At 38.1% G+C, this 23,391-nt stretch overlaps 1 protein-coding gene across 1 annotated transcript in view; it reads left to right on the top strand.

The window, feature by feature from the left end:
- Window positions 1-22,804, top strand: part of CHD7 (chromodomain helicase DNA binding protein 7) — a 203,949-nt gene extending 181,145 nt beyond the window's left edge. Inside the window, exons 24-39 of the mRNA XM_063299329.1 lie at window positions 264-423; window positions 5,691-5,780; window positions 6,144-6,247; window positions 7,447-7,576; window positions 7,875-7,947; window positions 8,152-8,203; window positions 8,720-8,948; window positions 9,081-9,289; window positions 10,342-11,016; window positions 11,779-11,939; window positions 15,224-15,455; window positions 15,776-16,215; window positions 18,293-18,514; window positions 18,880-19,020; window positions 19,505-19,609; window positions 20,926-22,804. Of these exons, the coding sequence (XP_063155399.1) occupies window positions 264-423; window positions 5,691-5,780; window positions 6,144-6,247; window positions 7,447-7,576; window positions 7,875-7,947; window positions 8,152-8,203; window positions 8,720-8,948; window positions 9,081-9,289; window positions 10,342-11,016; window positions 11,779-11,939; window positions 15,224-15,455; window positions 15,776-16,215; window positions 18,293-18,514; window positions 18,880-19,020; window positions 19,505-19,609; window positions 20,926-21,870 (3,968 nt within the window). The 3' untranslated portion in view covers window positions 21,871-22,804. The remainder of the gene's footprint in view (window positions 1-263; window positions 424-5,690; window positions 5,781-6,143; window positions 6,248-7,446; window positions 7,577-7,874; window positions 7,948-8,151; window positions 8,204-8,719; window positions 8,949-9,080; window positions 9,290-10,341; window positions 11,017-11,778; window positions 11,940-15,223; window positions 15,456-15,775; window positions 16,216-18,292; window positions 18,515-18,879; window positions 19,021-19,504; window positions 19,610-20,925) is intronic.
- The last annotated feature ends 587 nt before the right edge of the window (window positions 22,805-23,391 follow it).

Below are 23,391 nucleotides of genomic sequence, written 5' to 3' on the forward strand. Positions count from 1 at the left end.
ATTGCAAGCAGAATGCTTAGGAGGGTGAATTGTGCAATGACATTCTGTGTTTTTTAAATTTTTTTATCAATTATTGCATAGAGCCTTTAACTGTGATAATGATAATCATGGAATGGAATGGTATAATTGGTAAGACCTAGTTTCCTAGAAGTCCATACCATAATTTTAAAGGGCTGCGGGAAAGTGATTTCATAGGCAGATGGCCTATTTTAACATGGTGTCAGAGTTAATGCTCAAAACCCATGCATGTGTACATTTCTTAGGCTTGTCTGCTCCAGTGCCCCGGGGGAGAAAAGGCAAAAAAGTAAAAGCTCAGAGTTCACAACCAGTGCTACAGAATGCTGACTGGCTAGCCAGCTGTAATCCAGATGCCTTGTTTCAGGAGGACAGCTATAAGAAACATCTCAAACATCACTGTAATAAGTAAGTTAATCAATTTTCCCTCATCTTGACTTCAGCTTGAATGTTTTCATGGAACTCAAATTCTAGGACCATAATGTAGGTCACATAGATTACTATAAAGATAACCTTCAAATTATGCTTCATCATTTGTCACTTCAAAATCAACTTGGTTGATGGCTTTCTCTATGCTTTCATGCATAGAGGTGGCTTTCTCTATGCTATTAATTTCAGTCAAGTTTTCTAAGGAGACAGTTTTAATTTTAACACTAAAGAAGTACTGTAGCTATCATGGCAAAGCTTCACTTGTGTAGTGTTTAGCAAAATCAGCTTTGCTGTGCTACTGTTCCAATTCTAAATCTTTGGAAATAATACAAATATGTTTTTCAACGAAGTACAGCAAATCCTGTTTAGTAGTTGTTCCTAAATTGCTGTCCTTATTGTCACTTTCCCTCTGCTGAAATATTTACTAGGATGGATCTATAAGCATTCTTATTTTGGTAAATGGTTAACATTTTCTTGGGATACAGTTTTGCCCATTGTGTTCTCACTATGGTTAATATAAGTTGATATCAGTATTTAAAACATGGTTGGTATTAGTTCATTGAATTACTGGACTTATTATTTGTCATGAACCTGATGTGTGGTATTTAATCCTTACATACCATTCAAATGAAGTATTAAGTTATATTACATGTCCTATAGACATTATGAGATGAGATAAAGAACAGGCTATAACTTTAATCATGTTTATTTTGAAATTACCCTTACTGGAAATGTTGAGATTTTGAAGGCTATATAAGATGAAAATACTGTATAATTGTTGATGTTATTCAGGACTTAACCATCTGATGAAAATGAATCATGTGCAATAAAAGACATTTAATTCATGTTCATCATAATTTCTGTATTAGGAAGTATATTGTCTTCTTAAATACAGTAGTTAACCTGCTCATCATCAAAAGTCTACAAATTACAATTTTTAATTGTAATTATATATTGTAATTCACTTATTGTGTAGTTTATTATTATTATTATTATTATTATTGCACTGACGGCTGTGGCTTTCGTGCATTCCCTTGGCCTTCTAGAATGCTGTTAAGACCTGGCTTTTTCCTCATGCATAGGGGCAGGATGTTAGAGAAGTCCAGTATACATGAGTCCATTTTGCAAGTTTATTATATGGCGTCTTGGCTTTTTTGTAGTGGATTATTTTTTCTTTGTTTGATTATAGGAGTTCTTTTTATATATTGATTGATTGATTGATTGATTGATTGTGTAAACTGGTTGTTAACCACTCAAAGATATGTATTTAAGATAGATGGCCATTGAAAATTTCTAAATAAATAAATAAGTAAGCAAGCTGCTTAAAGTTGCTTTGAGCATAGTGATTAATAAATTTATAAATAAATTTCCAGTCTCATCTTCTGTTATATAGATAATATGACCAGGATACTCTAGCCCTTTTCAGGCATTATATTACTGTGTTTAGTCCAACAGTGGGTCTTGGTAAGCAGCCCTTCCCCTCTCACAGTCATCTCTCTCTCCTTCTCTCTCTCATACTCTTTTGACTTAGAAGGCTGACCAACTCAACATTGACTGTGGGTGACATAAAGATTAAAAACAGATGCAATATCTAGAAATAAAAAAGCAAACATAAGAGAAAATATAATGGGGTAACAAATCCTAACCAAGAATCTGGGTGGATGCTGTTCCAAAGGATAGACACTATGATAGAGACAGTGAGCTTCCTAGGTCCCATGAGATGACTCTGCTTAATGGATGGAACAGAAAGCATGGTTGTTCTGTCAGATCTTATAGGGTGGGGAGAAAAGATGGGAGAGTCCTTCAGAGACCCAGGGCCTATGCCATGAAAGGCTGTATAGGTGGTAACCGGCACCTTAAACTTCACCCAGAAGCTTTCTGGTAACTAATGCAGCTCATGTAGTAGAGATGGACATTAGTGTTCTTCAAGGTCAGCAGCTTGTAGAGCACATCAGAATAATCCATATCATTCTAGTGATGTAAGTGAAAGGGTGTCTCCATGCTTGCAATGCAGTTGTCTGCAACTGGAAGCTTTGTGTCCTTGCATCACTTAACATGAGCTGGAACCCTTCACAATCAGGGTTCCAACCCACATGTGGATGATTGCATGTAGAGTTAGGATCCCCCAAGCATACAATCATGCTTAAAGAGTGGGTAACTTAGACCCTTCAAACATTGAACTGAATGCACAAAGGTAACACCTGAATTTTCCTGGCATATTTTTAATCTGAAAGTTATATTAGCTATGCTATCAATAATGTGTACAAGGGGGAGAAAAATGCTGGTGTTGCTTTAATTAGTACATAAAGACTTACTACTCTTGATTTGATTTTCTCTCTACTTGTTCTTTTTCCACAGTGTTTAGCTGATGTAAATTATATAAGTCTGATATAAGTCCTTGTTTAGCAACCACAATTGGGACAAGCAATTTAGTTGTTAAGTGGTTGCTAAGTGAAACCATGACTGTGCTTATGATCTTACTTCAGCTTTCCTTTGCTATACAGACCTGCGAAGGTCGTAAGTGTGAGGACTGCAAATTACTTTTTCATCACCATTGTAACTATGAACGGTCACTAAACAAGGAGTACCTGTATTGCTGTTTATTATGATAAGCCAAAAGCTATTGTTAGGATCCATAAAGCTGCTTAAGATAATTTAAAATATCTAGGCCAGAGATGGAAAACCTTTGGCCCTCCAGAGTTACTGAACTACAGTTCCAAGTAATTCCTGCCAGTCTGGCCAAGAGTGAGGGGTGCTAGGAACATCTGGAAGGCCACAGATTCCTTATCCCTACTTAGACACAGGAGTTAAAGTACATTAATGCACTCACCAGAATACTACAAAGAGTTATGAATTTTTTGCTGCTATTGACTTCTGTTTCTTGAGTAATATGTTTCTTCTTTCCCTATTCAACTGAAGGGAGCAGTAAAAGCACATTGTAATTTTATATTAGATGCATTTTTGCTTGCTTAATGATGGGGGTGGGGGTTGTATCCCAGTCAATATGTGCTTATATGCACATTATTGACTTGTCTTACTGAATAAAAAAATTAAAAAATAGTGATTTTTATATTTTACATTAGCATATATTGCAGAGAACATTCAACTGGATAACATGATCCCAAGTAAACTTATTTTTAGCATATAAGATAAATAATTGAAAAGTTGTGTAAAAAGGAAGAAACAAGTACAAAAGAGTTGAAGGTCAATATAATCTCAAAATGGTGTCATTAAATTAATACTATTTTAAAAAAATAAAACAATCTCTGAAATCAAAAGGGTAGATGCGGGGCTGGATAGGCCCATTTCTGTGTGCAAATGGCTTGTTTTTGGCTAGAACCAGGATGGCCAATTCCTTCATCTTGGAGGACTGGATCTTCCCTAACTAAACAACTTAGAAGTCTGAACCCAGTCATGCAAACCCTGACTCCCCCCCACCCCCCGTTGTTATATTAACAGAGAATAATGTACTTGACCAGCTGAAGAACCCTTCCAGTGCTCACTTGTCAGAGACCACCAAAGTCTCTGGAGTATTTTGTTATTTAAAGACAGAAATGCCAGTTATCTGCCAGGGACAGGGGAAGTCCAAGAGCAGCACAGCTGTTTGCTTGGGTAGCATCACATGCTCCTTCTATATGTAGAGAAATCCACCCCTAATGACCTTCAGGAAGCTAGTGAAGACCTGAGTTTTCCCCCAGGCAATGGAGGATGGCATGGTTATATGTGATCTATGGGTATGAGATAGATAGATAGGTTGATATATATACACATACATACATACATACATACATATATACATTTCGGAGTTTGTCACCACCCATCTCAAAGCAATTTTTATTGGATCCTCAAAGTTTTCTTTTTTTTTTCTATTTCTTTAAATTGTATTATGTTTTTATCCTTGTTTGTCATTCAGAATTCCTCTGGTAGATGGACATCCATACACATTTAATATATGTATATGTATATCAAATAATGAATTGATAATATTATATAAGGCAGCTGTTGAATAAGTTATGCTCTTTTCATACTAGGAGGTTCTCTACTAGGTGCTGCCTGTGTTGCCAGATGCTTTGCATTTGTGTAGGATGATTGCTAGATTAGAAACAGTGTCTCAGATATTGCTTTTTATTCTGTAGACATACTACACAAAACGAGATAGTGTCCCAAAGACTTTGCAATATTGCAGTGCTTTAGGATGTCTTATAACCATGAGGAGAGGGCTGGGATAGAAGCTTCAGGGATGTTGCACAATGTGCTAGGAATACATGGCTGGCCAAGTAAAAGGCAGGAATACCTTTGGACTTTTTTCCCAGTTGGCCAACATTACTCTGTGGGGATGAGGAGCTTCTGAAAACTGCAGGGGGGCAGATGTGGTGCACATATTGCCAGTTCACATCACTGGGTGAGATGGTCATTAGTATTTCAAGTAGAATATGTTTTTTCAGTGTATTTTTTAAATAGTTTTCTAGCATCACTGAGAATGGAAGAGAGTAGATGTTTAATTACATCAATTTGGTCTTTGAATATGAATATAGGATTATGGCTCCAAAATAAATTTTGGTATTTTTTTAGAGGTATTACACAGTAAAGCTAAACATAGGTACTTTCTGTTGTCTTCTAAGGTAAATAGGTAATAGAGGAATAAATCTGGCAAAAAAAATTTTTTTTAATCATTTCTTCAGGAAACACTGACTTTTTCCCATTCTCTAAAGCAAAGATTTGTGTAATCTAACAAGTCTAACATTCCATATTGGGGGTTTATTGTAAGGTAGTAAAACCAGATTTTATATCTCGTTTATTCCTGCAACTTCTGATGTGCTTCCAAAAATGGTATTAAGGCAGCAGCTGAGGAAATTTTATGAGATAATGAAGCAGAACAGTTACTGAAAGCCATCTGCTCAGTTGTTTACAAACTTGCTTCAATACTTCAGAGGCAGTGGTAGAGTACGTGTCTAAACTTCACAAGCCGCACTAGGTAGAACTAAATGAAATGCGCCTGGGTTGGGCTGAGCTCGATCCCTCTCTGTGCAGTCTAAGCGGTTGCCAGGCAGGCCTGTTGGAAGCCAACAGAAAGCACCACACAGAGGTGATTATGTGCCACCATCTGTCACGCTTCAAGCTTACCATACAGCATGGCTAATCAGCCTTGGCAGGATGATGGATGAACAGCAGCAGCTGCCAAAAGCCACTGTTGGCAAACAGTCCTGAAGTTAAGAACTTTTTCCCCTCTCTGTTTTCCTCTCCAGGGTCCTGCTGCGTGTCCGCATGCTGTACTATCTGAGGCAAGAAGTTATAGGGGACCAAGCTGACAAGATCTTAGAGGGTTCTGATTCAAGGTTAGTGCAAATTCAAGTTTATTTGTTGCTTCATGCTTGCCATTCATGTGAATATTTATTTTTGATCGTAAAAAGTTAAAGATTAAACATATCTGTTCAAGCTCTTTTATTATAACATTGCATGCTTTGGTTGTTCAGTACGGATGAAGAATTGTTCATTTCATGGAGAAAACTACTTTGACAGAATGTCAGTGAATAATTTTGATCCGTAGATCTAATACAAAGGTTTAAAGTGGGAGAAAGTATACTGTCTTGGTTTATTTGGATAACTGAATTTATTGTGTAGTTCCAGTTATACAAGTTTGTCCTTCTGACACTTATGCCAGTATTCAAAATTATTTGGAAATGCTGACTCTTTTATAGTGAGATTGATATTTGGATTCCTGAACCATTTCATGCTGAAGTTCCTACAGACTGGTGGGATAAAGAAGCAGATAAATCTCTTTTAATTGGAGTGTTCAAACATGGTAAGTGATGTCATACTTTGAACAGAACTCCTTGGTAAAGCTTTCTGTTATACCAATATTCAGTCACAATATTAACAAGTATAGTTCCAAAGAACTGTTGGCTTCTGTTCCTTTTTTTTCCTTCTGCATTAAAAAAATGTATTTGAGTTGTAAATATCAGATGCTGTTTTTAAATGTTTGCAGAATATTTCTGAAGAAAACATTACTTTCTTGGCTGTAAATAACACAAAACCATACTTGTTTAAATAATAGCCAAATAGTTTTACAGATCTCCATAAACTCTGCTTCCAACATGGTTCACTTACTAACTCTGCCAGCCAGTGTCAAAGTGGATGGTGGGCTTAACCTCTGCTATTAATCTGTACAAGTGCCTCCTGGGCTTTGTTCCAAGCAATATTTCACAAATGTCAGTGCTGAGAACTCTGGGCTCCCTTGAGTGGGATGCAGCCTTGTTAACTTTGAAAGACTACGGATGTAGAGCTGGCATGATATATACAGTAGGCAAATCCTGATTATAATCCCAACTCTGTGGAGGTTGCTGCAGTATTCTTGGTAGCCTAAATTGACTAAAGGGGAGAATGGTGGCTTATAAAACCTTTCATGATTACAGTTTGGCTTGAGGCTGTACAGCAGTTAAGGAGAGTGTACTGTGGAATAAATCCTAATTGAATTGTGCTGCTCTGCCTGTATATAGGAGTTCTGTTTTGTGGGCTCAGCTGAGGCAAGTCTAGCCTAAAAACCATGTGTGTGCCATGCACTGTTGGGATCTACCATTTTCTATCTAGTCAATGTGGTCAATAAGAAAAAAAAGAAGTCTGAAAACCATGATGGGAGCAGTATCATATTACAGATATGCATCATCCTATGTATGTGCCTATGTATGTATTTCCAGTGTAACGCCCTGGTTTCAGTGGGACCAGAACAACCAAAAGGAGGTAGTTTGGGAGATGTTGCATGTAATGGAAGAAGGGCAACTAGTAAGCAGTTTTCTCTAGGTGCTGAGTATGAATATTTATCCTTGTATTTATCTTTCTCTTATATCATTTACTCACACATATTTCAGGATCTTCATTGGCAGTATCATTACTTAAAGGAATTTTTAAAATAAGGTTTTCTTAGTTTATGATCAGTATAAAAGTATAACCTGTAAGAATTCTTGTTTATAGATGTTGGTGTTTTGTATGTTTATCTAAATGCAGGTTATGAGAAGTACAATTCTATGAGAGCAGACTCTACTCTATGTTTTCTGGAACGGGTTGGCATGCCTGATGCCAAGGCCATTGCTGCTGAGCAGAGAGGGACAGATCTATTAACAGATGGTGGTGATGGGTAAGCAGGACATTATAAAAAATTAATAAACTTTAACTGTATTGTGTATGCTGGCCTGACTTCACCTATTGCATCACATTTGTGATTCTCATACATAGGAATGTTTCAAACTAATATTTATATTGAAGAAAATAAAACATAATAATTTTTTATTATAATATTTATTGCTGGGGGAGATTTGCCTTTGCTGGAGATGTCAGGATTCTTTGTTTTTCTTTTTATTGCCCTCATGATACTGGATAGTCAACATTTGAAAATGTTAGCTCTGATATTATTTTCTGGATTTTATTTCATTTAGAGGTGATTTCGATAGAGAAGATGAAGACCCAGAATATAAACCAACCAGAATTCCATTCAAGGATGAAATTGATGTAAGAATCTGTTGACATGCTAATGCAGAGACACAAACATACAAATGTTGTTGTCAATAATATTAATATTTTATAATACCTACAGTTTATAATGAGGTTATTTTGAAACTGTGTTTTCTGTGTGTGTGTGTGTGTGTCTTTGGAATTTACTTTTTGTGCTTCCTTGAAACTATATTATTCAATATATTATTCTTTTTTTCAAAGGAATTTGCAAACTCACCTTCTGACAAGGAAGAATCCATAGAGCTTCATGCGGGTAAGATTTTGTAAAAATTTGGTGATGAATGGGAAGAAGAGAGAGGATAATGATAAATATGTGATCTGATGTATGTTATGGATCAACTTGTTTATGGTATAGACTATGTGAAATGTGCTAAATGCATTTTGGTGGTTTTACCTCTATTATTCTTTTACATATTTTTATTTCATATATAATATGTGGTATGAATTAATTAGTGGCAAAACTTAACCAGCAAAATCATTTAAGACAAGAGTCTAAATTTCTAAGTGTATACAAAATCACACAAAGTGGATTGAGTATGAACACTGTCATCTGGGTTATCTAATATAGTTAAATACTACCACTGGAATACAGTTAAGAAAATTGTTCATGGTAGTAATTGCAAAGATCATTTCATGAAATTTCTTTTAATTCTGAAGAGGGATGTATTATCAAAGGTGTTTTGTTGCATATTTTTAAGATTGTGTATTGCAAATTGGTATTTATCTTTAGTTATGAATACTTCTTACCATCCTTGATAATATCCTCCAGGCAAGCACAGTGAAAATAGCGCTGATTTTGGTCAACTCTACTGGCCAAACACTTCAACCCTGACTACTCGCTTGCGCCGCCTCATTACTGCCTATCAACGTAGCTATAAAAGGCAGCAAATGAGGCAAGAAGCACTAATGAAGACTGACCGGCGTCGACGGCGACCTCGTGAAGAAGTGAGAGCTTTGGAAGCAGAAAGAGAAGCTATAATAACAGAAAAACGCCAAAAGTGAGTTTCTTCAGGCTTCCTTGTCATAGGAACTAGCGTTGCCTTGCAACATAATTACTGTCTTTAAAATAGAACCTGATATTCAGTTGGACTCTTAGAACTGTCCTGACATGCTCATCTCTTTGTTTTTAGGTGGACAAGAAGAGAGGAAGCAGATTTTTATCGTGTCGTATCTACTTTTGGAGTTATTTTTGAACCTATAAAGCAGCAGTTTGATTGGAACCAGTTCAGAGCCTTTGCCAGGCTTGATAAGAAATCTGATGAAAGTTTGGAGAAGTACTTCAGTTGTTTTGTAGCTATGTGCAGGCGAGTGTGTCGAATGCCAGCCAAACCAGATGAAGGCAAGCCCGCTGTTTTCCACAATACTAAAAACTGCCATTTATTAGAGGTGGTGACACTAGAAAAGTACAGGTGGAGATTTTTAAGGATCCATATTTATTTTCCCTTTTACACTTTCATGCTTTCCAGTTGTTGTGAACACACATGCATCCATGCCAGTCACATGCTGTAGTCTTGCAACTGTAGAGTTCTAATTATGTAACATTAGGACAGAATTAGAGCTCTGTTAATTCACATTAAAGCAAATGGGAGTAAAAGTTGCCTTCAGACTTAAAGACCTTACTGCCTAAATGTGACAAGAACAGGGAAGGCATGTTTGAAATATGTTGGGGTATTGTAGGTGGGGCTTATTATAGGCACCCTTGCTCCCACTAGACTTCTAACACTCAGATGAGTAGGATGAATTCCTCCATAGAATGGTTGCGACTAATAACAGTGCTTTTAGGAGTGCTGCTTCCTTCTCTGAATTAGCACATAGACCTAAGGTTTATCTATTTATTTACTTTTTATTTGTTAGATTTATATCTGGCTTTTCTGTAGGAGCTCAAGGCAGAAAACATAGCATCCCTCCTCCGGGTTTTCCCTGCAACATTCCTGTGAGATAGTTTGGGCTGAATGAATGCGGTTGATTCAAAGCCACCCAGGGAGCTTCCACTGCTAAGAGTAGATTTGAACTCCTCCAGTGCTAGTCCCACATTTTGACCACTATGCTACCCTGTATTTCAGTAAAGGATGAAAATGAAAAAAAATGAGCAACTGACTCGAACTCTTCAGCAACTGACTTTTAAGGTCTCAAGCCAAGCTTGGTACAATTAAGAGCAACTAAGATTCTCTGCACTTGCAGAAAATAACTACAGCTGCATTTGATTCAGCCTTTTTTGGTGGGGTGGGGTTGGGTTCGTTTTAATTTGGCAGTTATTTGAAACCTCATTATAACCTATATTATACAACTTAAAAAAAAAACCTGTTCTTAAAAAAATGTGTAGGCTATTGCTTGATATGTAGTAATTTTAAAACTTTCCTAATTTCTATGTACCCCTTTTTTTCCTTACAGAACCTCCTGATCTTTCTACTGTGATTGAGCCTATCACTGAAGAACGTGCTTCTCGAACTTTATATCGCATAGAACTCTTGCGGAAAGTCCGAGAGCAGGTTCTCCATCACCCACTATTGGCAGAGAGGCTAAAATTGTGTCAGCCAAGTTTGGATTTACCAGAATGGTGGGAGTGTGGCAAACATGATAGAGATTTATTGATTGGAGCTGCTAAACATGGAGTCAGCAGGACAGATTATCATATCCTGAATGACCCTGAACTTTCTTTTCTTGATTCTCATAAAAACTTTGCTCAAAATAGAGGTGGTGGTAATCTGACTACCATCTCTCTATTAAATCCACTGGGTGTTTGCTGTAGTCAGTCAATGTCTATTATCCCAACCTCACTAGTACAAGATGAAAAATCTGCAGAACAAACTGAGGTTAAACTGGAAGGAGCCGAAAAAATACCAGCCAAAGGAAAGTCTGGCAGTAAAGAGGAGGAGGAAGCAGCAGATGTTGCAGTAAAAAGTGATAAGGAGGAGGCTGAGGCTGAGGCTGTTAAATGTGAAATAAAGGACATAGAACTGAGTACGGAAGTTGATCCTAAATCGATTTCTGAGAAAGGTTCAGAAGACGATGAAGAAGAAAAACTTGATGATGATGACAAGTCAGAAGAATCTTCCCAACCTGAAGGTAATTGTAGAAATAATATGAATTAAGAATTATATTGACTATACTTGGCAGGCCAGATCTTAGCCATCCTTCCAGTGGACTTAAGATTCTCCTTAAGTCTAATGTCGCTCAAACTTTTTAAAAAAAGACTTCAGTATTTTTCTTTTCAATAAACCTTTCCACATTTATTTGTCTACCAAGGAATTTATACATTTGTCCAGAAATCCTTATGTGTTGTAGGAGATTATGTACCATATTCTTAAGGCACTTGCCAAGAATGTTTGACCTCATTATTGCTTTCTGAGAACTGAACACAGGCTTAACCATCAACACTGCTGTGTTGCTGTAAAGAAAGATCAGTAGTAATGGACAAGAGAGCTTGAGAAAACAGTTTGATAGCCACTGTTTTATTTAGTTCTAACAAATAAAGAGTACCAAGTAAACATTTTAGAAATAGCACTGTCACCTGTGTTATTTACTTAGAGCTATAATAAAATGGAATATAAAAGAATTATATAATCTAAGTATGTCAGAGAGCATACTAGAAAATTGTGATTTTACAAAAGAAAATAGCATACTAAATTTCACTAAGTATTTATAATTGCACCAACAGAATTTGCTAGGGTTTTTTTTTCTCCTATCTTCACCTCAGAAATTTTGTACATGATGTACAGAAAATTCCCAATAAAGACTGTCAGAACAAAACTCAATGATTGTATAAATAATCATCATCATAAGTGTCCTACTTTGGGGAGCTAATTTTTGATGATTGTTATTTCTCAGCAGGAATGGTTTCTCAGGGTAAGAATTTTGATGAAGAAAGCAATGCATCCCTGAGCACTGCAAGGGATGAAACACGTGATGGATTTTATATGGAAGATGGAGACCCATCAGTAGCCCAGCTGCTTCATGAAAGAACATTTGCTTTTTCTTTTTGGCCTAAGGTTTGTTCAATATATAGCATGATTCTTACCATCTGATTTCTGAAGAGTTATCAGCTCTGAACTTTAATACTGTATATCATAGTTCAGTTCTCTAAAGCAGGGGTGTCTAGCCCATGGGCCACATGCGGCTCTGAACAGCTAGTAATGCGGCCCCCCAAAATTGTAAACCTTTAACATTATTTTGCAATTTTTTTTTGAATTGCCGGCGCCTATTGTTGGAATTGCTGCTCCCGCTGCCTGGGAGCAAGAGCCAAGTGCAGACCGAAAGTGGGAGAAAAAAAGAAAAGTGGGGGGGAGGGAAGAGGGAAAGAAAAGTGGGTGGAAAGTGAAAACAAGAGGCAGAGAGAGTGGAGCGCAGAGCAAGACACTTCCTGGGGGGAGCAGGGGAGAGAAAGAAGAGTGGGCGGCAGAGCCGCCTCCCCCTCTGTGGGGAGCTGCTGCTGCTACTTCTCTTCCTCCTCCTGCATGCAAAGGCACCAGCAAGCGAGCGGAGGAGGGAAGAGGAAGGCAGGTGTGCAGGCGGGGGGCTGGCCTGGGTGCGGGGCAGGCAGAGCACATGCTCTCCGTCCTTCCCAGCCGCTGGGAGGGAGTATGCGTGGCTGCGGTGATGGCCCTTCAAGCCTGCACCTGCCGCACTGCATTGCCTTGTCCCGCGTGCCTGTCCTTGGAGAGGGTGCATTGCCTGTCCCCGCGTGCATGGGGAGGCAGGGGCTCAAGCATTTCTTGGGGATGCTGCTGAGTTTGTTGGGGGAGGGGGCAGGAGAAGGTGGGGGTCTAGGGGTGGATTAAGATGCACGGTCCCAGCATGCATGCATGCATGCATGCATGCATGCATGCATCCACCCACCCACCCACCCACCCACCCATCCATCCATCCATCCATCCATCTATCTATCTATCTATCTATCTATCTATCTATCTATCTATCTATCTATCTATCTATATTTTATGTGTGGCCCAAGACAATTCCTCTTCACTCACTGTGGCCCAGGGAAGCCAAAAGGTTGGACACCCCTGCTCTAAAGCTATAGAGCAAATTCTCTTCAGGGGAGTTGAGAGGTACTCAAGTATTACAGGCCTGGCCATCAGTAGCTAAACATTCCTAATTTTCACAACTGAAAAGGATTCAGATAGAGGTTTTCTAGCTGTTCTTCATAATAATGGGACAGGGAAAATAAAGTAATTTTTTTAAGATTGAGACTTCCTTTCCTTTACCCTACCTCCTAGAGGGTTCCCTTAAGGCATGCTATTCTGGAACCAACAACTTAAAAGTAAGTAGTATGATATTTCCTAGATGTTGTAATGTAGATGGGATTTTTTTTTAGCTTCTTGTAATCTTAAAAAGGATTAATAGGTAAGAATATCCCATAGCTTTCATTTAAAAAAAAAAAACCCCTCACATTCAGGGTACCACAAGCTATACTAGTGAAATTGTATTAGCTTTATATACATCTCAGTTTCTGTTTTCAGTGGGTACTAGAGAAAAATAAAGTAGTAAAAGTCTTAAGCTTCCTAATCACCATAACGGGGCCATCTGGATTAGGGGAAAATAACCCTTGCTATAATAGGCTTATTCCTGGGGAAAACAAGCAGCCGGCTGCAGCTGCTGAAATCTGCTGGCAGCTTTTATGCTGTTTTATTTCAATATTGATAATTATTTGATAATTATTTATTGATAATTAATATTTATTGATAATTATTTTGGACAAATATTTGCGGTTCAATATATTGTTACTGTGTGTTTCCACAGAAAGTGGCTTAAATTAATGTATTGCTGGTTTACAGTAAACTTCAAATAAATAATGTAAATAAATTAATATAGTACAAAAATACAAATAACACCACTAGCAGAAAATATAATATGTTCATGTGGTCAGTAATCAACAGCTCAAGAAAACATAGTCTTCTTTATAGCACCCAAATTATAAAAGCAAATATTGTTGGACCAGCAGTATAACTTTCTTAGCTAGAAAAGTCAGAAAGCATTTTATAAAGCATATTCTTAAAAGTCCCAAAATTATGCAATTAGGTTTCAAAGTATTCTCCATGCAGCATTGCATGTTTTGTACTGTGTTTCCCTGTATTTTGAGTATAATTAAATTGTTTCAGTATATATGCTTGAGTGGAACTTGAAGTGATAATGGGTGTGGAATGAGAACTGACATTTATGGGATGTTCCTAGATTGGGACCCTTTTCATAAAGCTGAACTTTATTAATAGTGACACTAATAAAGGACCACTTCCCAGGACAGAATTGCAGGTGGTGTGGGCTCTGACCTAAGACAAAGTTGTTGAGAGTAAAGATTATACTATCCATTGGTTATAATTACACTATTACTTGTCAGTTTGTGTTCAGTTTGAAAATGTCTAAGCAATAGTAAAAGCTCAGGAAAAAATACATCTTTCAATTTGTTTATTTATTTATCTATCTATCAATCATATTTTTATCACTGCCCATCTCCCTCATACGGGGGACTCTGGGCGGTTCACAATAAAACAGTTGAAAATTCAATAAAATCATAAATAATATCATTAATCCATAAATATCAATATCAATAAATAAATATAAAATGTAATGAGATCCAAGTAATGGCAGATCTAATACCACCCAAAGGGGAACTAGACCGGCCTCTGCAGGACTTGGGAGCCAACCAACTCCAAGAGTGGTTCTTCCTCTCCCCACTTCTGGGGGAAGAGTGTTCCAAAGGGCAGGAGCTGCTGCAGAGAAGACCCGCCTCCTGGACCCCACCAGATGGAGTTCTCTTGCAGGCGGGGTCCGCAGCATGCCCTTTCTGCATGAGCGGGTGGGACGGGTTGATGTAACGGAGATGAGACGGTCCCTTAGGTAACCTGGACCCATGCCACCTAGGGCTTTAAAGGTGATAACCAACATCTTGAATTGGACCTGGAAGCAAACTGGCACCTAATGCAGCTCGCGCAGCAACGAGCTAATATGTGCTGATCTTGGAGTACCCAAAATCGCCCACGCAGCTGCATTTTGGACCCTTGAAGAGTAGCTTCCAGATACTCTTCAAGGGTAGCCCCATGTAGAGTATATTACAGTAGTCTATCCTGTTTACCTGGATTACCAACAGCAGAAATGTTTGTTGTTCTTCATTTATTTGCATTGCAATATAATTTCAGGGTTATTGGGAATACTTTTCTGATGCAGAATTTCAATTATAATTATTTTAGATTTAAAACAAGTAAAACCGTATAGTAATAATGCATTGACAAAATTGAGATGGCTAGTTTATATAGAATTATATATTTTCCTTTTCTAGGATCGAGTAATGATCAACCGATTAGACAACATCTGTGAAGCAGTGCTGAAGGGAAAGTGGCCAATAAATAGACGCCAGATGTTTGATTTCCAAGGGCTTATACCTGGGTATACACCAGCAGCTGTGGACAGCCCTCTGCAGAAAAGAAGCTTTGCTGAGCTCTCCATGGTTGGTCAGGCCAGCGTCAGTGGCAATGAAGATGTCTCCATATCTCCTCAGTTATCTAAGGCATGTTTTGTATAATCAAAAGGAAAAGGGTCAAAATAGCAGAAAACATGTGTGGCAATAAACTTCATCTTTGATAGAGAAAATAAAAATAAATACCATTTAGATTGAAAGTAGTTTTCATGACACATTTTTCATTAGAATAAAAACCATAATTAACTTACCTAATATTGGTTGGGCTGGAAAATATTACTGATTGGGCCAGTGCAATCATATTATGCTTCTTCCATCTTTCAAAAATGTACTGAAAATTGAAGACGTTTCTTTTAAGAAAGCAATGGTAAAGTCATTGCTCATAATGATATATGTTAATTTTTTATTAGGAAGATGTACTCAATTTATCAGTCCCACGCCAGCGGAGGAGGCGGAGGAGGAAGATTGAAATTGAGGCTGAAAGGGCAGCCAAGAGGAGAAATTTAATGGAAATGGTTGCCCAATTGCGAGAATCACAGATTGTCTCAGAAAATGGGCAAGAAAAAATTGTAGACTTATCAAAGGCCTCACGGGAGGCAACGAGTTCTACCTCAACTTTTTCAGCTGTTCCTTCAAAGTTTCTGTTATCTACTGTTTCGACACCAGTGTCTGATGCCTTTAAAACTCAAATGGAGCTGCTACAAGCAGGCCTCTCTCGCACACCCACAAGACATCTGCTAAATGGTTCCTTAATTGATGTAGAGCCACCCATGAAAAGGAGAAGAGGAAGAAGGAAAAATGTAGAAGGTCTTGACCTTTTATTTATAAGCAGCAAGCAAGCATCACTGACAGCAGTAAGAAGATACTTCCTTTTCATTTTTTTTCCCAAAATAGTATATGTTGTTGTTTATTTGTTTAGTCGCTTCTGACTCTTCGTGACTTCATGGACCAGCCCACGCCAGAGCTTCCTGTCGGTCGTCAACACCCCCAGCTCCCCAAGGGACGAGTCCATCACCTCTAGAATATCATCCATCCATTTTGCTCTTGGTCGGCCCCTCTTCCTTTTGCCTTCCACTCTCCCTAGCATCAGCATCTTCTCCAGGGTGTCCTGTCTTCTCATTATGCGGCCAAAGTATGTCAGTTTTGCCTTTAATATAATTCCCTCAAGTGAGCAGTCTGGCTTTATTTCCTGGAGGATGGACTGGTTTGATCTTCTTGCAGTCCAAGGCACTCTCAGAATTTTCCTCCAACACCACAGTTCCAAAGCATCTATCTTCCTTCTCTCAGCCTTCCTTATGGTCCAGCTGTTGCAGCCATATGTTACTACGGGGAACACCATTGCTTTAACTATGCGGGCCTTTGTTGTCAGTGTGATGTCTCTGCTCTTAACTATTTTATCGAGATTTGTCATTGCTCTTCTCCCAAGGATTAAGCGTCTTCTGATTTCCTGACTGCAGTCAGCATCTGCAGTAATCTTCGCACCTAGAAATACGAAGTCTTTCACTGCTTCTACATTTTCTCGCTCTATTTGCCAGTTATCAATCAAGCTGGTTGCCATAATCTTGGTTTTTTTGTATATAGTATATACAGCAGTAAAATACTTGATCACTTTGATAAAACATAGGGGCCAACCTGTGGACCCTACGCAACTCCCTAGCAGCCTGTAGAATATTGCAGAATAGGTAAGGTAAAATATTTAGCTTAATTCTGGAGCACCCCCACATTAGGAATGGGCAATTTCCTGGTGGCTCCAATAAAAAAGTTAAACAAACAAACAAACAAAACCATCTGAGTCTCCAAAGGCTCTAGGAGGAATGGCTGGTGATATCTTCAGAGTAAGTGATGCCAGAACATTTTCTCCTTTTTTTGTATTTTGATGGAAATTAAGGGGAGACATGTCTCTTTAAACTTCTCCAAATGGGAAAAATCAGGGGTATATGAATATAGGAAATAAATCTGGGAAAAACTTATAGAAACATCAAAGAGTCTTGTGATATCTTAAATATTAAACAGTTGATTATCACAAGCTTTTATGGATCATAATCTGCTTCATCAGATGAGTCACAGAAGACTGTTGCTGAAAAAGCCTAACATGGCTATCCCTCAGGAATATCTGATTTAAAAACAATGCTTCTTGATCATATAGGCCTTTTTAGAAAATAAATTGATAGTTGTTTGCAGCCCATAGTTTTGTTTGAAAGAATGCCCAACTATCCATTTAAAATAGAAGAGCATGAAACAGGATGTACAGAACTTTCTGGAGTTATAAGAAGGGTGGCCAAGATAAACTCTTGTAACTTAGTGTTTTAATACTAGTTTATACCCATATCCGTCATGACCTAAAAATTCCAGATGTTTCCACCAGCCCAGATAAAAGTTGTCTATCCTTACCATATAGCCATATGCATCTGCTCTAAACAACGATACCAGAATGACTGTATGTATTTTTGTCACACATGGCATCACAACAGATTTTTCACTTGCTTCCCCTCGCCTTGCCCATAGAACTGTATGTATAAGCAGTGGTGAGATAGCTATGTACTGTGGAGTCCTTGGTGCTCTCTGAGCCTTGTAGTTTTCTTGCAGACATTTCATTGCCAGACTAGGCAACATCTTCAGTGCAAAAAACTGAAGTGAAACTTTTTCGCACTGAAGGTGTTGCCTAGTCTGGCAATGAAACGTCTGCAAGAAAACTGCAAGGCTCAGAGAGCACCAAGGACTCCACAGTTCAACCCTGAGCTACAAATATTCTCTTCAGTTGAAAGCTATGTACATCTGGCAATACTTGCAAGATTGAATTTCTGTTGTTTATCATTATTAACAATGTTTAAAAGGCTGACAGTACTCTCCAGTCAAATTATGTGTTTTATGCATCACTCCTATTGAATTAGCATTATGTTGACAGTTAATAGAATTTTCAACTTTCTGCAGGAGGATGCAGAAGTGACCAAAGTGTTTGATGAAGAAATGGAACCTCCTCCACCAAGGAACATTCCATCTCCTGGGCAACTGGATCCTGACACTCATATTCCTGTCATTAATATGGAAGATGGGACCAGACTAGTGGGAGAGGATGCACCTAAAAACAAGGATTTAGTTGAATGGCTTAAATTGCATCCCATGTATACTGTTGATATGCCAAGTTATGTACCAGTAAGTGAACAGTATCCTTCTATTTTATTATTTTACTTTTTTGTTTATATTTGATATTTTTCCTGGAACATTTAAAAAAATACTTTGCAGTAAATTAAACAAAACAGTTGTAATCTTGAAAACTTCAGATTATTTTTGTAGTATCTGACCTATTTGAAAAGCTTGAGCTTGGATGTTTGTATTGAAACTGTGTCTCTGTTACTTATTTGTAAGGTTTTAGTTTTCAAATAATAAGTGTTAAAACATATAATATTTTAATGTGCCTTTGTTAATGTTTTTTTCAGTGATAAAATATATTCTTGCACATATTTATACAAATTAAAGCAGTAATGTCTAGGAAATAATTGTCTTTTTCCTTTCGTTAGAAGAGTGCAGATGTGCTGTTTTCCCCATTTCAGAAACCGAAGCAAAAACGGCACAGATGTCGAAATCCTAATAAATTGGATATAAACACCTTAACTGGAGAAGAGAGGGTTCCTGTTGTAAATAAACGGAATGGGAAGAAGGTAATGCACTGACTAATATCCTCTATGACTATCTATTGTTTTATTTAATTTTCAGATAGGTGCTTTTATGTTACTTTTTTATAAAATGACATACCTCAGTCATCTCAAACATTCTGTATCATTTTGTTTGAAGTATCTATATTGAATCAAAGTGGAAAGTTCTCCCTCATTGGAGATCTTCAGGGGGAGGCTGGGTAGCTGCTAGTTTGAGTTGTTATTTCTCTGAGTCTCTCACCTCAATCATCACGGGGGTGGTGGGGGCTTGCTTCTGTGATCATTTTGGATTTTGAGTTGCAATACTCTTAAGCTATTTGACAAACTTTTTTTGGTACTTAATTTATTAATAATGGTTAATAAACCATTTGTCATGTTCAGTTAATCAGCATCAGTATTCGTAAATAAATAATAGGCTAATTTTGATAAACTATGTACATTATATGAAATAGCAGATCTTCTTTAATTAAACTTTAATATATATTACTAGATGGGTGGTGCTATGGCCCCACCAATGAAGGACTTGCCAAGATGGCTGGAGGAAAATCCTGAATTTGCTGTTGCTCCAGATTGGACTGACATTGTTAAGCAGTCTGTAAGTAATAGGTTTAATTATATGATGGACTTCATTCAATTCAATTCAACTTTGGTGCCACCCAACTCCAGAATTACTTTGGGCAGCTCACAATATTTTAAAAAATACAAATACAGTAAAATAAATAATAAATACAATAAGGGAAATAACAGAATGGCAATTGAGACACTTAACATCAACATTTATAAAACAGATATCAATATCAGACATGTCTAAAACGGGGAGTTCCATCCACCTTAACCTGAAGGTCTGGGAGAACAACCAGGTCTTCAAAGCTTTCCAGAACAACATCAGGGTGGTAGCTGTCCAGATCCTTAGGGGGCACATTATTCCAGAGGGCAGGCACCATGACCAGGAAGGTGTGCTTCCTGGTTCCAAAAAGAAGACACCATTTAAATGAGGGAACCCGGAGTGTGCCTAATCTGACAGCTTTTACCAACTGTGCAAAAATTGCAGAAGATAGTCCCTCAAATAAGTGGGCCCCATGTCCTTTAGGGCTTTAGGTGAGAACCAGCACCTTGAATTACACCCAGAAGCATAGTGGCAAACAGTACAGCTGGTGAAGCAGAGGTATCATGTGGGCATGCCAAGACAGGCCCACACTGCTCAGACTGCTGCATTCTGGACCAGTTGCAGCTTCTGAGTGGTCTTCAAGGGCAGCTCCATGGAGACGGCATTGCAATAGTCGAGCCATGAGATGACAAGGGTGTGTGGGACAGTGGAGGGCTACCCAGTCAAGGAAGTATTAGTATCTATGCTTCATGTAACTTAAGCATCTCTTTTTCTTCGATATGACATGTTAATGGAATTTATATATGCTTCATTGGTAAGCCTATTCTCAGGTGAACAACTCACAGTACTCAGCACCATGTTTGGATCCCATGTAACTCCTCCAACTATGCTCTTGATATTTAGCGATGTCATGTTTTGGAGTAAAATAAGGTCAGAAGAAGTATATAATGCTTCTGCAATGCTTCACACATCTATTTGGCCTTTCATACCCTCAGTTAAAAAGAATCAGATTGAAAATTTCGGTCATGCCCTTTGGACATTACATCTTGCTTCTGAGATTTTCTTTCAGTTGTGTTCCTTGGATTTAATGTGATGAAAAAAAGCTAGTTTTTACTAGGGAGATCTTTTAAAACTCATAGATTTAAATTATGTTGATATCAGAGGGGGGAAAATAAGATGAATAAATAGACCCCCTTATCATGTACATTTATGACTCATGAGCATGATGTAAAATGCTCAGTATACAGGCATCCTTGTAAATGAAAGCATAATTGTATGCTTGTGCTTTTTTTGCCACTCTCCAGGGTTTTGTTCCAGAATCCATGTTTGACCGTCTTCTCACAGGTCCTGTTGTGCGGGAAGAGGGTGCAAGCAGAAGAGGGAGAAGGCCAAAAAGTGAAATTGCCAAAGCAGCTGCAGCAGCTGCTGCTGTAGCTTCAACATCGGGAATTAACCCACTGATAATGAACAGTCTGTTTGCTGGAATGGATCTCGCAAGCCTTCAGAATTTACAAAACCTACAATCTCTCCAACTTGCAGGTCTTATGGGCTTCCCTCCAGGACTAGCGACAGCTGCTGCTGCTGCTGGAGGTGATTCTAAAAATCCAGCTGCTGTGCTGCCTCTGATGTTGCCAGGTATGGCAGGGTTGCCCGGTATGTTTGGACTAAGTGGATTGTTGAATAACCCAATAACAGCTGCTTCTGGAAACACCACTATGGCTTCCAGTCAAGGAGAAAGTGAAGATGGCACTTCAAAAGTAGAAGAAAAGAAGAATGAAAATGAAGAGGAGAATAAAGACTCTGAGAAAAGCACAGACATAGTTTCAGCTACTGATTCTACAAATGGATCTGTTGGTGCAACTGCTGCGGCGGCCTCTGCTACGACCACAAGCAACACTGGATTGCCTGCCAACCCTCTAACCTTCAATCCTTTCCTTCTGTCAACGATGGCCCCTGGCCTGTTTTACCCTTCTATGTTTCTACCTCCGGGATTGGGAGGATTGACACTACCTGGTTTCCCAACATTAGCGGGACTTCAGAATGCAGTGGGCTCCAGCGAAGTGAAGGTTACTGATAAAACTGAAGGAGCTGCCTTTAAAGATGAAGAAAATCTAGAGGGCAGTGATGCAGAGGAGAGCCTTGATAAAACTGCAGATTCCTCTGCTTTAGAAGATGAAATAGCACAGGGTGAAGAATTAGACTCACTTGATGGGGGGGATGAAATAGAAAACAATGAAAATGATGAATAAGCAGTACAAGTTACTGTTCAAGTGTTTTAAACTTTTGACAAGTGGTAGTCCTACTGTTTACACTCACAGTTAATGTCCATACTTAGTTTTATAAGCTGTTCTGTAACATAGTGTAGCAAACAAAAAGTTCAAGTCATGTTATACAGATGAGTCAAAAGGTATCTTGGTCATTAAGTATTGTGCAGTGCATTATTTATTATCCCTAGAAGAGATGAAATGGAGAGGTGATCATATCTTTTTAAGGAAATTGACATAATGCTCTGCTTATTTTTTCCTTTGGGTACCATTGGTATTATAAAGCAGCAATTTGTTATAGAGTGGCACTAAATAGAAGGAAGTGCTGCTGAAAGGAAGTATGAAGTTATATATTTAATTATTATTTTTTGATTTTTTTTGCTGTGAAGGTCAAGATGAATTTTAACATACATATCATTCTTAACATTTTGACTGTATGGAAGTTCACTCGTGCACATATGTGCACATGCACACACACACACACACATACACATTCTCTGACAATCTCCATGATAGTGTGAATGTCTCTCGGTCCTGAGACACAGCAATAATAAGGCAGCTGTTGAATGTGAAGAGTACCTTTTGGAAATTACCCACTGAAAAGGTTCTTGCAGGATAAAACTACAGTTAAATCGTCTCGTGATTTTGTAATGCACTGGTAAAACAATTTTTTTTAAAAATCAGGTACCTTTTTAAATTAAAGGACTTTGTTACTTTAGCCACAAAGCTAAACAGATTACCTCAACTCTAAAGTAGCCTTGAAGTTTACAGACATGACTTTGTAAATGTATTTGTTTTTCTTTTTTGTGATGTCTTTTTATTCCCCCCACCCCTCCTTGGAAATTGCTATCATGTAAGATAAGATGTAAATTGCTGCCAACTGTAGTAATGATGCTTTTAATAAAAGTGACTCATGATATGTAAGGTGTAATTCATAGAATGTAGTGATCACAACTGGTTCATGCTTAACAAAAACAAATATACCACTGTAGTCTTGCCCCACTGTAATCTTCCTTTACCAGCTTTTCCATCTCTATAGACTAAGTTAGTAGTCTGTGGGAATAGACAAGAAGAAAAATCCTGAATTACATTCTTATTGTTCAACCCTAACTGAAGCTTCAGAAAGATGCACAAAGACCTGCATTACGCCCTCAACATACTTTCAAATGTGTTCTGTGTGTGATAATGTGGCACATTAAAGGGTAAAAGAAAAATGAGGCTTTGATAGGCATGATATCTAGGTCATTTATCCTTGGTTAATGGGTAGAAAAACACAATACTGTAGTTTGAGCTAGGAACATAAAGGCGCTGTGGTGGGCTGTAGATTAATGCCTGTGATGCCAGAAAGCACTGTCAAACATCCTACAGGAAACTAAAACTGACCCACTTTATAGAACACCTAACCTGCTTCTGAAATGCTGCTGGTCTGTACCTTTTTATGACCTTGGATAATGTAGCTTTTGAGAGTTGCTGCTTTCACTGTTCTGTCACCAAAATGAGCATATA

The sequence above is a fragment of the Candoia aspera genome, chromosome 3 (assembly GCF_035149785.1).
Source record: "Candoia aspera isolate rCanAsp1 chromosome 3, rCanAsp1.hap2, whole genome shotgun sequence".
NCBI classification, from domain to species: domain Eukaryota; kingdom Metazoa; phylum Chordata; class Lepidosauria; order Squamata; family Boidae; genus Candoia; species Candoia aspera.